Here is a 15,020-nt window from a genome sequence, read left to right on the forward strand (position 1 = left end):
TGCAGCCTTTCAATACCTGAAGGGAACTTACTCCCAGGAGGGGAGTAAACTCTTCGAAAGGGCTGATAATAGCAGGACTAGGGGAAATGGTTTTAAGTTGAAGGAGGGAAGATTTAGGTTGGATGTTAGGGGAAAGTTCATTACTAGAAGGGTGGTTAGGTCCTGGAACAGGCTGCCCAGTGAGGTTGTGGATGCCCCGTCCTTGGAGGTGTTCAAGACCAGGTTGGACAGGGCCCTGGGCAACCTGATCTAGTAAATGTGTATGTTTGGTGGCCCTGCTAGGCAGGGGGGTTGGAACTACATGATCCTTGAGGTCCCTTCCAACCCAGGTAATTCTGTGATTCTGTGAAGGGAAGCATTACTGGACATGCTGCACAGCAGGGGTTAAGACTGGAGGTGGTCAGGGCTGTAGTGACCATGCCCTCCTAGAGTTCCTCATCTCAAGGAATGCGGGCCTGGCAAAAAGCAAAGTCAGGACCCTGAGCTTCAGGAGAGTCAGCTGCAGGCTGTTCAAAGAATTCTTGGACGAGAGACACTGGAAAACTGTTCTTAGGGGCAAAGGGTTCAAACATCCCTTTGTGTGCACCTGTGTGCAGCCCAACTCCTCAGCACAGCCCTGTGCAAGCACACATTTGTGCCACCGCATCCACGCACTATCTATGTGCTCACACACACTCACACAACCACATCCCTTAGTGCAGCCCTGTGCGCACACACACTCACACATGTGTAACCCCTTCCTTTCACTCCCAAAGTGCACGCACACACCGGTACCACAATGTCCTTGTGCAGCTCCAACACTCTGCACACCCCTGTGCACGTACATATATGTGCATGCTCGTCCTTGCACACATACCCACAGACCTACACACACCTGAGCAACACCACTGGTTTGTACACTCATGGACACAAATGTGTGTACAACACCATCCATGCACAAATACACACACACACACACGGATCCCCACTGCTTTGCACAATGCTGTGCACACTCACGTGTGTCATGCACTGATTTCCCATCCAGTCCTCGAGGGGTCACTTACTTAGGACAGGAGTGCAGGGGAGCAGCCAGAAGCTGTTTGCATTCCCTGCTGTCTGCTGGGCAGCTTTGCTGGAGATGCTTGAGTTGCTTTGCTTTTCCTTGGGAGGTGGGAAGGAGCTTTGAATTTGAGGCACATCCCGTGCCAGAGCATCCCGATGGCACAAGGGGGATCAGGGCCCCTCTATTGGTTACCTCGGTGGCTTGCAGCAACTGGAACTTTTTGCCTATTGAGAAAGCTAAAAAGTGTGAGTTCCTCCTGACCCATATCAACAAAAATCTCAACCATAAAAAAGAGATGTCTTCGTATTCAAGCAAATGACAACAGTAAGACCATGCATGTTGTTTTGTTGTATTTCCTCTGTAATCATGGGGAGGATATGAAGAAGTGGTATAATTCATCCACTTCTGCACTTCAGGCACAAGTTCCTTAGAATTGGAAGAGACCCTTAAAGGCCATCTAGCCCAGCTCCCCTGCAATAAAAAGGGACATTCACAGCTAGATCAGGTTGCTCACAGCCTGTTCATTAGTCATCCCAGAGGCAAAACACACACTGAATGATCTCTCCTTCAGTCATAAATCCTTGGAGACAACAGCATTGACACTGCATGTTACTGAAGCAGTAAAAGAAATTGCTCCTGTAACTCTCCTTGTGTTAAGTAAAATGATGATAAAAAGCAATGGAATGCTTTGGCAGGACACCAAAACCATCCTCCTTCCTTGATATCTGCTGCAATGGAACCTTCCACTGGAAGAAAGCCTCTGATGACTTGTCACCCCAGAGAGGTCAGCTTTAGAAGCAGGACTGCTGCACAATAGAATGAACTGGAACTCCTTAGCATCTCTTACATCCAGGAGGGGTGTGATCAGACCCACCTATCACCTTCAGGTGCGCTTTCTGACACCTTGTCTGACTTCACTGTCACTGTGCCAGCATCCTCAGGCTTAACCTGCTTCATTGTCAGTGTGCAGCAATTGCCAACGTTCTTGATGTCATTGTAATTGTTGGTGTAAAGGAGGTTGCCATTCAGGAACCATTCCACGTCCTCGTCATTATGGGACAGCTCGCAGGAGAAGACAGCAGAGCTCTCTTCTTCAATTTCTACATCCTGCAGGTGCTTCGTTACTTCTACATTGCGGGCTTTGGGGAAACAAGGTGAACTGTTACCACTGTTACTATAAATCATACTGGGATGTGGTAGAATGGTTGGACTAGATGATCTTTGTGTAATCATCTATGTGAAGATAATACATGTATAAAGTTAGCAGGAGAGAACGGCAGAAGTCAACCTCAAGAAGAGAAATCTGAGGTGAAATAGGACATGGAAGAGGCCACCCTCCCTGCTCATACCTTCAGCTGTCAGCGTGGCCTCAGTCTCTGCAATTCCTGCCTTGCACTTGTACACACCAGCATCATCGGGCTTCAGCTTCAGAATTCTGAGCTCTACTGAATGCTTATCCCTCTTGATCTTGTACTTCTCAGAGGGCTCGATGGGTGTGCGGCCCTTGAACCATTTCACAACCTTTGGAGAAGGCCTGAAGTCACAGGACAGGATGACAGAATGACGTTCCAAAGCTGTCTTGTCCTCCAACTTCCTGGTGATTTCTATATGGTAATCTGCAAAGCAGGGGTGGAAGAGAAGAAAGGATGAGGACAATTGGAAGAAGAGGAAAGTCTCTTGCGTGTATTCCATTCCAATTAATGTCAAGTTCACAATGGCTCTTTGAACGACTCTAAAGATAAAACAAACGATTGTCTATAGGGAATGCCATTGACTACATTTCTATGAAGTAATACTGTACAGTATCTACCAAATGCAAGGTCCAGCTCTTGTTCTGTGCTTATTAAATTGCTCCCAATTGTTGAGGCTTTTATTCAAATAAGAGTGAGTTGAAAATATAACAAGTACTTTAGGATGTGAATGGATAATCTTACGCTGGGGACAACAGCAGATAAAAAGCCTGCAAGTTTCTTTCAGATGAAATCAATGACAAACCGCACCAAATTTAGGTGCTACCAAACTTAAACTTGTCTAGTTCAGAAATACAATTAATTTCACCTGATTTGACTTCTTTGCTATAGCCAAGGACAAAACCTCAGCTCTGTAAATCTGAATAGTAAGCACATCACAGCTATTCAAACACATCTTTTACTGAGATGCAGCTGTCTCATTTAGTGTCCAACGACTTTGAACTGGAAATGGAGCAGACCAAAGCAGAATCTAAACATGGCTTCTACAAGGACTGATCAAATGCGGCCACCGTCAAATTCAAAGTATCTGATACAGAAGGATCACACTCACAGTCAGACAAAACCTCTTTGGAGAGGTGAACTGACTGCCCTGTTCACCCCCACTTTGGAAATAACTGCACTCATTTCCTACCTGCTCCCAGCAGTGTGGGATGGTGGGATAGCATCACACTTCCCACACTAAGCATCCCACCATGTCACTTGTTCCACCTAAACCTCAGTCCCAAAACAAAAGGGGAACTCGCTTCTGAACCCTCTTCACTTCATTTCAGATGTCTTATATGCTTGATCTCCAACCCACCCCCCACTCAGGAGAAAGACCCCCCGCTTACACCCTACCATCTTGTTGCATTCTGATGTTGTCATCAGCCTTCAGCTTGTTGTCCTCTTTGTACCACTGGGTCTGAACCTCATCGTGTGAAATCTCACAGACAAAAGATGCACTCCCATATTCATTCACTTCCACATCTTCCAGTGCTTTAACAATCTTGATATCTCCAGCTGTGAAACAGTAGAGATATATTTGTCAGGGTATTTCCAGAACTGAGTGCAGCATCTTTTCCTTACACATATTTGCATAGAAAATAAGTAGGATTATGTTTTATTCTAAACCATCATCCATTCCTGAGTCATTTCTCTCTTCAACACAGTCAATGCATTATTGCCCTTGAACTTAAAGACAGACCTACTAGCTACAATGGAGCTCCCTGCAAACAGTTTTCATGGAAACCAGAATCTCATTTATTCTAAAACCTTTCAAGCAAAATTAAGGGTAGAAAAACAATAGAACTGACTGAATCTTTAAGGTCATTTAGTTCCAGTCCCCCTGCTATAGGCAGGGACACCTCCCTCCACACCAACTCTTCTCCTCAGGGTCAAGGCTTCTCTCAAATCATTCTCCTCTAAGCCTGTGCCTGTGCTTGGGATTGCCCTGACCCAGGTGCAGGGCCTTGTACTTGGCCACACTCAAGTTCATGAGGCTGCCAAGGGCCCACCTCTCCAGCCTGTCCAGGTCCCTCTGAGTAGCATCCCTTCCCTCTAGCACATCAACAGCACCGCTCAGCTTGGTGTCATCTGCAAACTTGCTGAGGCTGCATTTGATTCCACTCTCCATGTTGCCTACAAAAATGTTAAATAACACTGGTCCCAACACCACCCTCCACCTGGACACTGAGCTATTGACTGCAGCTCTCTGAGTGTGACCATCCAGACAGTTCCCTATCCTGCAACTGGTCCATCCATCAAAACCATTTTTCTCCAGTTTGGTGACCAGGATGTCATGCAGGACGGGATCAAATGCTCTGCACAAGTCCAAGTAGATGATGTCAGTTGCTCTCCCATTATCCACTGATGCTGTTACTCCATCATGAAAGGCCACCAAGTTTGTCAGACATGGCTTGACCTTGATGAAGCCATATTGGTTACCACCAATTACCTCATCTTTATTTTCCAAACTATGCCAAGGAGAACTAGACAGAACTCTACAGTGTTGTGTCACTACAAACCTGTCTGAACCATTGGCTTCTCTGCATGCTCATCACTAGTCTCTACTTAGCTTGTGTGCCTACAAACAATGTATGGGGAATGTCAGCCACAAATCTTACCTAGGGGACATCTTTGCTTCAAAATCCTTTGAACATCACACAATCCCTTTTAACTCTCCAGGTCTGCATTTAGTTATGTCAGAATCAGGCCATATTTCTGTGCTGCTATATCCCTTTCCTTCTGAAGGGCCTGGATACAACTTGGATTAACCTCAGGAGAAGAGTTCCTGCATAGAATCATAGATTTACCCAGGTTGGAAAAGACATTGAAGATCATCAAGTCCAACCGCAGCCTAACCAGTACCCTAACTCTAAAAACCCTACACTAAATCATATCCCTGAGTACCACATCCAAAAGGCTCTTAAACACAACCAGGGATGGTGATTCAACCACCTTTCTGGGGAGCCTATTCCAGTACCTAAAATCTCTAGTATCTAAATCTCTCTAAAAGAGCACAGGTATTAATCTGACCAGAAAGGTTCCTGTTTGTTCATAAAATGAGCCTTTTCCGCTCCATCTTGCATAGGTCACTGGGCACAGGGTAGCTGGGAGACCACAGAAAAAGTGGTTCTGTGAGCAATAGGGAAACTACTGCCTAATCCAACTCCTCCAATCTCTGCGCTCTGCCAGCATGTCTAAATAGGGTGGCAGATACACACAGGAGATAAATATTTCCACTTCCCTCAGCCAACACTGCTCTGAATTTCTATGGGACACACAGTTAGATGAAAAGGCATTTGACAAAGAAGGAAATGAAAGAGTTTAATCTGCTGTGTCATTCTCTCGGTAGCCAGAATAACTAACCCTCGCCAGTGTTAGTTCAAAGAATAGGCAGATTTTATCTCCTGACATGAGCAGTAATTCAAAGAAGCTGGTATATGATCCAGTATCCTGCATATTCACTGCAGGCAGGCAAAGACATTATGAGATAAGGGAGATCTACACATCACTTGTTATGAACACCTCATAAAGATTAAACCACACACAAGAGGAGAGTTTAGGAAGAGGACCACTCTTGGACTACTTTCCAAGAGGCATCAATTAGTAACTCTCTTCGCTCATTTTTCACACTACTCCACAGTGTCCTCCTGAGCCCCCTTACTCCTGTTGCCAACTGCTGATGCAGGGAATCCTGAGGAACCAAGGATTCATAGTTGTTCCATCAGTAGTCCTTGGTCAGCTCTCCCTCCCTGCCCCTTCTGTTTTGATCCCACTAACCAAATTTTAGTTAGTCTGAAAAGAGGATGGAAACCTCCGCAGCAATTAGTTTCTAAATATCTTGCAATGGGCAGCTTGTAGGAGCCCCATCTCAATGCCCACAGCACAGGAGGCAGGACTGCTTAGCCCATGCACTAGTGCATTTACCAGCACAGATGTAAGCCCAGATCTATGCACACCAAATACAGGCTCTCAGTTTGCACAAGGAGGCATCCATGGAGCTGAAGTATTAGGCAGATATTGTGGTGGGGCAGCAGTTATTGAGACGCCAGACAGAAAGGACACAGATAACGTGGCAACTCAGCTTTACCATTATGACTGATGATGGAACATCTAATTTCACTGCTCAAAAGAGAACTTCCATATAACTGGAAAGAATGAAATTCACAGGGGAAACCACACACAGACACACACAAAAGCAATACAAAGGAGATGAAGGATGGTTCACATACTAGTGATTCACTCTGAGACGCAAGCAAATGAAAGAGTATCCCCAACCATTTGCCTCCTGAAATGCTAAGTATATAAACTCATTGCTGTGATAACTCTGCCAGACGTGAGTCATACACTGTAAAACCTTATGGGGTCAATCAGTTTAACTTCATAAATTCATTACACCAACAAAAACAGACCATCGTGTCCAGGCTGGTTCATTTCAGCTCTTCAAAGCTGTTGGTAAAACTGCCTGAGAGCTGAAATGCTTACCAGCAAAAGCTAAAAACTGTAAATCAAATGTAATAGGCTGGCTTTGTCTACTGTATAGAAATGATGCCTGAAAAAAAGAAAATAAAAAAGAACGTAAACCAGAACAAATGGAATGGCTACATAAAACAGCCAGTACTGAAACAGCAACCCAACCTGGTTGCAGAATGAGAGAGAAAATGAGTTCACCAAAGTCATGGGACAGGACACATGTTCATGTTCATGCTAACACTGAACCCAAGTGGCCACATGAGGACAGCATCTAGTAGGAAATCAGAAAAAAGCATCCTTTCATACGTCCCTTGGGAAGGTGGCATCTACCAGGGCACAGCAGACCCATGTGTTCAGTAACAAGTCTGATGCTTCAGAGCCCAATGATGAGCTACAAACTGGGGTTTAACCAATGCAACACATGGAGGGAAAATCTGTCTTGAGCATAAAGAAGAAAGAGAAAGGTATCCAAAAGGACTAACCAAGAAATGCCCAAACTGCCCATGAAGCATTTCTTCCCGTGGTGCAAAATACCACAAGAGGATTTATTTGCTCTTTCAGTTAAACATAAAATGAACCTTTAGGGTAGCTGATGTCTTGTCTTAGGCTGCTCAGCATGTGGATGTTCCCTGATCTTCATATTCACACTTGTGAATAATGAGACTTCTCTTATTTCCCTGGGAAGTAATGCCCACTTTTTTACTTTGACAGAGCTCCTTCCCCTCCTAGAAGGGAAAATATCAAGTCAGATCTCCATTAGTCCTTCCATCTCTGCACTCAGCAAAGGGAGCCTTCAGATCTATGCTTAATTCACCCACTCCCCTAGAATTAATGGAACTGTGCTTACTGGAACATATGCTGAAGCTTAAGCACAGTGCAGTGTTTTCAACATGAAGGAATGGCTATAGAACATGCATAAATTCTGGCTGACCTATGACAGCTTAAAGCACTGCGGAGGACTGTTAACAAGCCTGTTTGGACATCACCTTGAATAAATGACGTTATCCCCAAGTAAGGGAAGGAACAGCTGAGCACCAGGGAGGTACACAAAGTGCCAGAGCAAATTCTCACACTGTCAGGTGCAAAGAAAACTGAGATTTCACCCCAAAAACCCAGTTCACAACAAGGCTACAAAATCCCGGCTGAGAATTTCTGTGTTAGACTTGAAGCTCAAGACTGTACTGTAGTTCAACCAACAATATTTTGTGCAGCATGACCTAAAAAGTTCACAATAAAACCAAAACAAACTTCAATTTCAACTTGATAAATGAACTCAGGACATAATAACAAAGAGTGCTGATCTGGGCAAATAAAAGAGCATAAAGAAAAGAGAGCAGTGAAAAAGCTATCAAGGAAAAGCTCAGACTCGCATCCCTTGGAAGTGAAATTAAAGGCTCTCATTCATTTCCAGAGAAGTCAGAAAGGAAAATACCATTACATGCCATACCTTGAACCACTTGACGTCCATGTTGGGCCTGGACAGCTCACACTCAAATGTGACCTTGTCCTTCTCAATGACGCTACTGTCTGCCAATGGTTTGCTGATTTTCACAGGCAATTCTGAGAAGGAGAAAGAAGAATGTGGATTTAGTTGGGAACTTAGTTTTGTTCATAACCAGGTCCATGGGTGCTGTTAAATGGATCCTTCCAGATGGAAAAAACATTTCAGGTGGCCTCCTAGATTTTACCCCTTTTTGTGTTGCACGCAAGACTGAAAAAAAAAAATTACTTCTGCAAAGTTCTTCTTGTCATAAGGAAACAAATATTTGGGGAATGGCAGAACCAGGTAAAATTTTCCTTCACGTCAAGAAAGTATAAATTTCACTCTCATGCTCTTGGTGTGGTTTCTGCTATGATTATTTGGACTAATTAAGCTTCTCCCTGATGAAAGCCTAGAAGTATATCACAAGAAGGACCAACTTACCCGTGACCTTTTATTTGTCTTACTCAAGCATCTCCTCCTGACCAAAACTGACAATAAAAGATTCAGCCAGACTACAGGTTTGAGCAGCTGAGTTGTTTCTAGGATCTCCTGCAATCTCAAGCTTGGAACACACACTTGTCTTTTGACTAAGTGTCTCTTATAGTGCAGTAAAACAACAGGTTTTCACACAGCGATTCCTCATTTACCTTGATCTGAAATCATTCTCAAACCATGTGGGATCAGTCCAGGGAGAAGGGGAGGAGAGGGGAAGGGAAAGGGGAAGTCCACAGTCCTCTAAAATCAGGCTTCTTAGCCTAAAGCTCAACAGCAAATAGCAGTCCACTTCCCCACATTGCTAGACTCCGAGCATTTAAAGAACATCAGCTGACCTCATTATGAGCTCTAACATAGCCAAAGGAATTCATATATTCAAATATTCTCTTGAGTGATGAGAAATATGGAGCATAACTTCAGACTTCTGCTGTTAAACTCTCACTTCTATCATAAACCAGAGTAAGAGTTCAATGCTGTTTTAGATGGAGGACTCATATTTTAAATAACTCATCTCATTAAGGCTTGGATTCCCTACTACAATTAGTTAAATTCCAGTTTGGATCATGCTTCACCTTGGATCACTTAGGGCTTCAGCCACTTATTGGAACTAACTCAATTTGTCTACAGAGAAGCTGTTTTCTATAGCAACAATAAGCTGTGATTGCAACTGGATGTCGGGAGAGCACAAATCCCGCAGTTATCCTGTACCAACATCCTCTCCTTCCATCAGAACAGCAAGTTTTTAAACCAGACTCATGCAAGCTTGCATGACACACCTTGTGTAAAACTGTTGGCAGCCATCAGGACAGCCAGTTGCTTCCTGTATAGACACTGTTCCATCAGTTTTGGTTTTTTGTCTCGCTAGAACAACAGCCAGTGTCTGAAAACTCCCACAACTGAAGCAACCACGCTGATATACCGCAGTCACTGGAGGTGCTCAAGAGCCACGGGTATGTGGCACTGGGGACGTGGTTAGTAAGTCCAGTGAGGGTGGGCTGGGTTGGACTCAGCTATCTCAGTGGTCTTTTCCAGCCTTGGGTGCAACTTGTAAGAGGGAATGAAGCAGCAAACTGCCCAGCACTGAGCTGCATTCTTCTGACACATGGTATCAGTGAACTGCTGTATTTCCCTATCTTCTCTGGAGCTATTGATCTAACCTAACTGAAAAAGTAAGCCTGAACCTAGATATAAATCAGGATCATAGTCACCCATGGTTGCTTATATATTCAGAAAGACACTCCAGAGGGTAATTCAGCGCATCTAGAAATTAAAGTAGAAGTTCCTTAGTCAAAAATATTCCACAGCCAGATTTTCACCTCGCTACCACTACATTAAAAAGGAGAATCCAACTTGTGGTGTGGGTCATTGATGTTGTTCCGGGGGGAATTGTGGCTGTTCCATGCCCACAGGGTAGAAGACAGCCAGTCTTCCTCTAAGCCACATAAAAAGCTGCTTAGTGCTCCCAAAGCGAATGCTCACCAGTTGTTTCCAACTTGAAGGTCATCTTCTGGCCAGCAGCCTCGCAGATGTATTCTCCAGCATCTTTCTTCTCCAGCTGCTCCACAACCAGACGCCGTGTTTTGCCCACAGATTCCATTCTGAACTTTCTGGAGGAGGCAAGCAGTCTTCCATCCTTGTACCATTTTACTTCGGTTGGATCCTGTGCTACTTCACAGCTGAGGGAGGCACTTGCTGCCAGGGCAGCACTCACCTCTTTCTGCACCTGCTCCTGGTTTATAAACACAGGTTTTGGCTCTGAGGGAAGAAAAGAAAAAGTATTGACTGAGGGACCGAAATGAGACCAACTTGCAGGTTTGTATGTACAGGTTGGAACAGGTTTAGGTTACCACTTGTGCCCAAACTAATAGCCTTCACTAGAGAATATCAGCTCTTCTGTTGAAACAAAGTGTCAAATCTAGGCAAGAAAGAACCTAGGAACTGAAGGAACCAAGAGGGTCCTTGAACACCAGTCCCATGGTTGCAAGTCACTATGCAAACATATTGAACCCAAAAGAACATCTGTCCTGCAGGCAACCAAAACCTGAGTTCCTTTTACTTAAGACCCACTGTGAAACATCAAAACACATAAACATGTGATAGTCAAACCACTGGCTGCCTTTTCATGACCCAGAACAGTACTCCTGGCTTCCTGAACAGACTCCTCATGGCCTCTACCATTGCCACAACTGTGACTGTCAAAGGCACAAAGGAAATATGCTCACCAACGCAGTCCTTTGTTCTTTGTGTGTGATTTGCAGATATCTATCTTACTTTGAGCTCTGGCAATAGTCAGCTCTACCAGGTCTCTTACTGTGAGTAGCAGACTCACCTATCCAGATGCAGCCTCCAACATAAAGGCATAGTAAAAAGGCAGTGTACTACTAGGAGAAGTTCCTGCTTCTCCTGCCATGAAAGGCTGCACGTAGAACATGCACTCCAGCCTCACTGCACATACTTATCTTAGTCAAATGTTTAGGTGAACAAGAATTACAGTTTGGGATCTCAGGCACAGGAGAGATTTGAATAGTATCTTGAATATTGCTTCCACTGTACATATATTACTAATTATTGCTCTACAGACAGACTGAAACAGGTCTTTGTGTCATACTGAAACCAAATACTTTCTACAAACCCAGGCAATCAAGTCTAGGGAAAAAACCTCAGCACAGACTACAGTGATCCAGGTGCAGTATAATAGAAACTAGATTTTACTTTACTGTTCTCTGCTGTATTTCATACAACACCTGTCTTACCTGTGACATGAATCTTGAAGGTGAGTTTCTGGCCAGCAGCCTCGCAGCTGTACTCCCCTGCATCTTTCTTCTCCACCTGGCTCACCACCAGCCGACGCTGTTTGCCCTCTGACTCTACCTTGAACTTCTTGCTCGAGGTGATCAGTTTCCCCTCCTTTTATCACTTGACCTCTGTGATAAAATGTTTGCTCATTAAGACCGGGATGTGGTAGCATTGTGGTGGAGTGCTTGTTCATTAGGACCGGGATATAATGGTGGAATATGGAGGCCACAAAGGTTGCAGAACACTCTAATTTTATGGGTAGATTGTGTACTCTGCGTAGTTACAGGCAAAGCGCGCCCCGATGGATACAAAGTTCCACGGAAGGACCAACCAAGGAACGACACACCAAGTCGCACGATCACAACCGACCAATTAAAGGACAATACGCTCGGGATGGACAATACAAAAGAAGTTGCAAGGGACGGGACGGCGCGGCAGTTGGAGGAACAATAATCCCCCTGTCGCCCAGCGCTGAATTGCCTTTTAGTTTTACCCGCTACAATTAATAAAAGTTTATAATTGGAACATTATTGGCTCATTGCTTATAAATTGATGACAACCTCCATCTTCTCCTGCGCCACCTCGCAGCTCAGCATGGCATTTTTCTGTTGTTGCAGCCTTCACCACCTTCTGTACCTTCTCCTTGTTTGTAAATACAAATTCTGGCTCTGAAAAGAGAGAGATACATTAGTTTGGCCTCTTGAAAGAAGAGCAGGTTTTGGGGAAGGAGTCAGAAAAATGAATCAGTTCTCCCAGTCTGATGCCCCAAGAGAATGATGTGGAGAGAAGTTGTGCAATTTATGGATGCCCCATCCCTGAAAACATTCAAGTCTAGGCTGGATGGGTGTTAGAGCAACCTAGTCTCAAAGAATGTGTTCCTTTCCAGGACAGAGATTGGAACTGGATGATCCTCCAGGTCCCTTCCAACAAAAGGCATTCTGTGATGCTTCTTGTATGACTCTCATGACTCTTTCGTCCCCTAGCTGCCATTTACTTATGTCTTCAAAACATCAACTTATACAAAACATTCCTGTAGTATTCTCTCCCATGCTAAATGAGCCCTTCCAAGACAAAAACATGTTACATAGAGCACACCCCCTAGTGCTTGACACAAAGCCCCTGTTCTGAAACTTCCTGAGACGCAGCTGCATTGCAGAGTTGTTCTAGTGGTACAGGCACGTGGGAATGGAGAAGTGCAATCAGAACTTTCTTGTCTATGGCCTCATTCCCACAGCAAAAGGAAATTCCTGAAGATTTTAAAAGATGGAGCTGCCTCACAACTGTATTTAGAATAATTTGTTCAATTTCCTCATCAGAAATTAACCACCCCAAGGTTCAGCTCCAAAAATTTTAAGCATAGCAGGGAAAACTTACAAACTAATGACCGTTTTCTAAAACATTCTAGAATGAAAGGCCAAAATGTGTTCTCTCTCACCTGTGACATGAATCTTGAAGGTGAGTTTCTGGCCAGCAGCCTCGCAGCTGTACTCCCCTGCATCTTTCTTCTCTACCTGGATCACCACCAGCCGACACTGTTTGCCCTCTGACTCCACCTTGAACTTCTTGCTCGAGGTGATCAGTTTCCCCTCCTTGTACCACTTCACCTCCATCTTCTCCTGGGCCACCTCGCAGCTCAGCGTGGCATTTTGAGTCAGTGCAGCCTTCACCTCCTTTTGTACCTTGTCCTTGTTTGTAAACACGTCTTCTTTCTCTGCAGGGACATCACAACAGTCACACCATTTTGCTGTAGTCTGCTGCAGAGCTTACTCCAGTTCCCCATTTTCATTATACTTGCCCTTCACAGGGACCATCATGATGCCTCATTAAGACAGGAAAATACTTTCCCCTCTATTTTGCCTTGGGAAATGAATAGGCATATCATTTCATATCATATCATAAATCTAAACATTTCGCAGTCTGATAGCAGATTTGGACATGAGATTTAGAACACCTGCATGCACTGCTGAACCTCCTCCCTTCTCTTTGTTTCTTCTGATGTCTCTCTACATTTCCAGTAAATCAGAAGGGAATGGCCCTCTAGAACAGGTTGCCCAAGGAGACTGTGGATGCTCCATCCCTGCAGGCATTCAAGGCCAGGCTGGATGTGGTTCTGGGCAGCCTGGGCTGCTGGTTGGCAACCCTGCACATAGGAAGAAGGGGGTTGGAACTGGATGAGCACTGTGGGCCTTTGCAACCCAGGCCATTTATGAGTCTGATTAGTGGCATTTTCCACCTCATTGTGTCATTCAAATTTTGTAACCAGATCTCATCAAACACCTCCCCTTTTCTCACTCCTTGCATGCCTGGTGTGCTCTTGCACTGTAACCCTGCAGACACCAGCTGACTACAAGAGCTGCACAAGTTACCCTCCTTGCCTATTGTTTGTTGCAGTAATTCATTCCTGGATGGAAAAGCACATGTAGAAAAGTGTTGCTATGACACTAGATGACAAAGAAAGTCCTATAGCCAAAATGTTTTGCACCAGAGAGGCTGTCAGTTGATCCTCCAAATGCAAGACACACAAAATGAAGTGTTCCTTTATCTCTGGGATTCCAAGCATTTTCTCACCTCTGACTTTCACTTGGAATGTTGCTTTGTCATCTTTTGTTTCACAGCTGTAGCTCCCTTGGTCTTTCAGGGTCACATTTTTGACCATGAGCTTGCGGTGCGTCCCCTGGGAGATGATGGTTGTCCTCTGGTCCTGCTTCACCTCTATTTGATCTTTCTTCTATACGACAGCTCCGCTTGCAGCTGACACCTCACACACCAGCTCCAGGTCTTCAGAAGGACTGACTGATATTTCTGAAGTCGTTTTGGACTTGCTGACAAAATTAATGGCTTCATCTGAAGAAAAAAAGAGAAAGTGGTTTACATCCTGACTCAGGCTTATTCAGCACAGCATTAAGATACAGTTAGAACTGATTGTAATGTCTCTGCTCATTACATCTGGGGGATCAAGTTTCACCTCTGGAGGTACTCACATACAAACGTGTGCTTGATTCTCCTGTGTAAGGAAAGAGTAAGTTCTATGCAGACAGTTCTTATTTCTTCTAATCAATTCTGTATTCTGCACATGTTCTTCTGAAGCTAAAATGAAGGCAGCTAAGTAACCTGTTTGCAATACATGAACAAACCAATTCAACACCTTGTCTCTAAGCTAACAAGCAGCGTTTGATGAGCACATCAGTATTTCATGCCCTTCATTCCATCCAGACTGTATTGGAAATAACTATGCTGGTATTAACAAGGATAGCAATTACAAGCAAAATGGTAGAAATACAGAAGATATAAAGAAAAGGGAACTCACCAGAGCTGAGGCGATCCTCCCTGGTGAGCGATCTCCAAGAGATGCTGCCTCGGTGAGGGTCAGCCCTTAAATGAGGTCTCAGAGGAGGTGGAGTCAAACTCCACCCCTCCAGGGAGCACAGCTACATAACTTTCACCTGTGCTCCCACAGCTGACCCCACACTTGCCTCAGCTGATCAATCAGTGGTTCACA

The 15,020-nt window shown here is 44.5% G+C and overlaps 1 protein-coding gene across 1 annotated transcript; it reads right to left on the minus strand.

The window, feature by feature from the left end:
* Positions 1-1,828: 1,828 nt before the first annotated feature.
* LOC146760416 (obscurin-like) lies at positions 1,829-13,216 on the minus strand. The gene is made up of 5 exons (XM_085551430.1): positions 12,957-13,216; positions 12,103-12,189; positions 3,631-3,792; positions 2,392-2,658; positions 1,829-2,181 (listed from the first exon to the last, which is right to left on the minus strand). The coding sequence occupies exons 1-5, from the start codon at positions 13,129-13,131 to the stop codon at positions 1,907-1,909; spliced, it is 966 nt and encodes a 321-aa protein (XP_085407556.1). The 5' UTR covers positions 13,132-13,216; the 3' UTR covers positions 1,829-1,906.
* Between the last annotated feature and the right edge of the window lie 1,804 nt (positions 13,217-15,020).

This window comes from Coturnix japonica, chromosome 6 (assembly GCF_054131305.1).
Source record: "Coturnix japonica strain WE chromosome 6, WE-NBRP24, whole genome shotgun sequence".
In the NCBI taxonomy this organism is placed as follows: Eukaryota; Metazoa; Chordata; class Aves; order Galliformes; family Phasianidae; genus Coturnix; species Coturnix japonica.

Coding starts and splice junctions, on each gene's coding strand:
- LOC146760416 (XM_085551430.1), bottom strand. CDS start 13,131: ATGGAGGTGAAGTGGTACAAGGAGGGGAAACTGATCACCTCGAGCAAG. Junction 12,190..12,956: donor CTTCAAGATTCATGTCACAG/GTGAGAGAGAAC, acceptor CTCTCTTTTCAG/AGCCAGAATTTGTATTTACA. Junction 2,659..3,630: donor CATCAGAATGCAACAAGATG/GTAGGGTGTAAG, acceptor CCTGCTTTGCAG/ATTACCATATAGAAATCACC.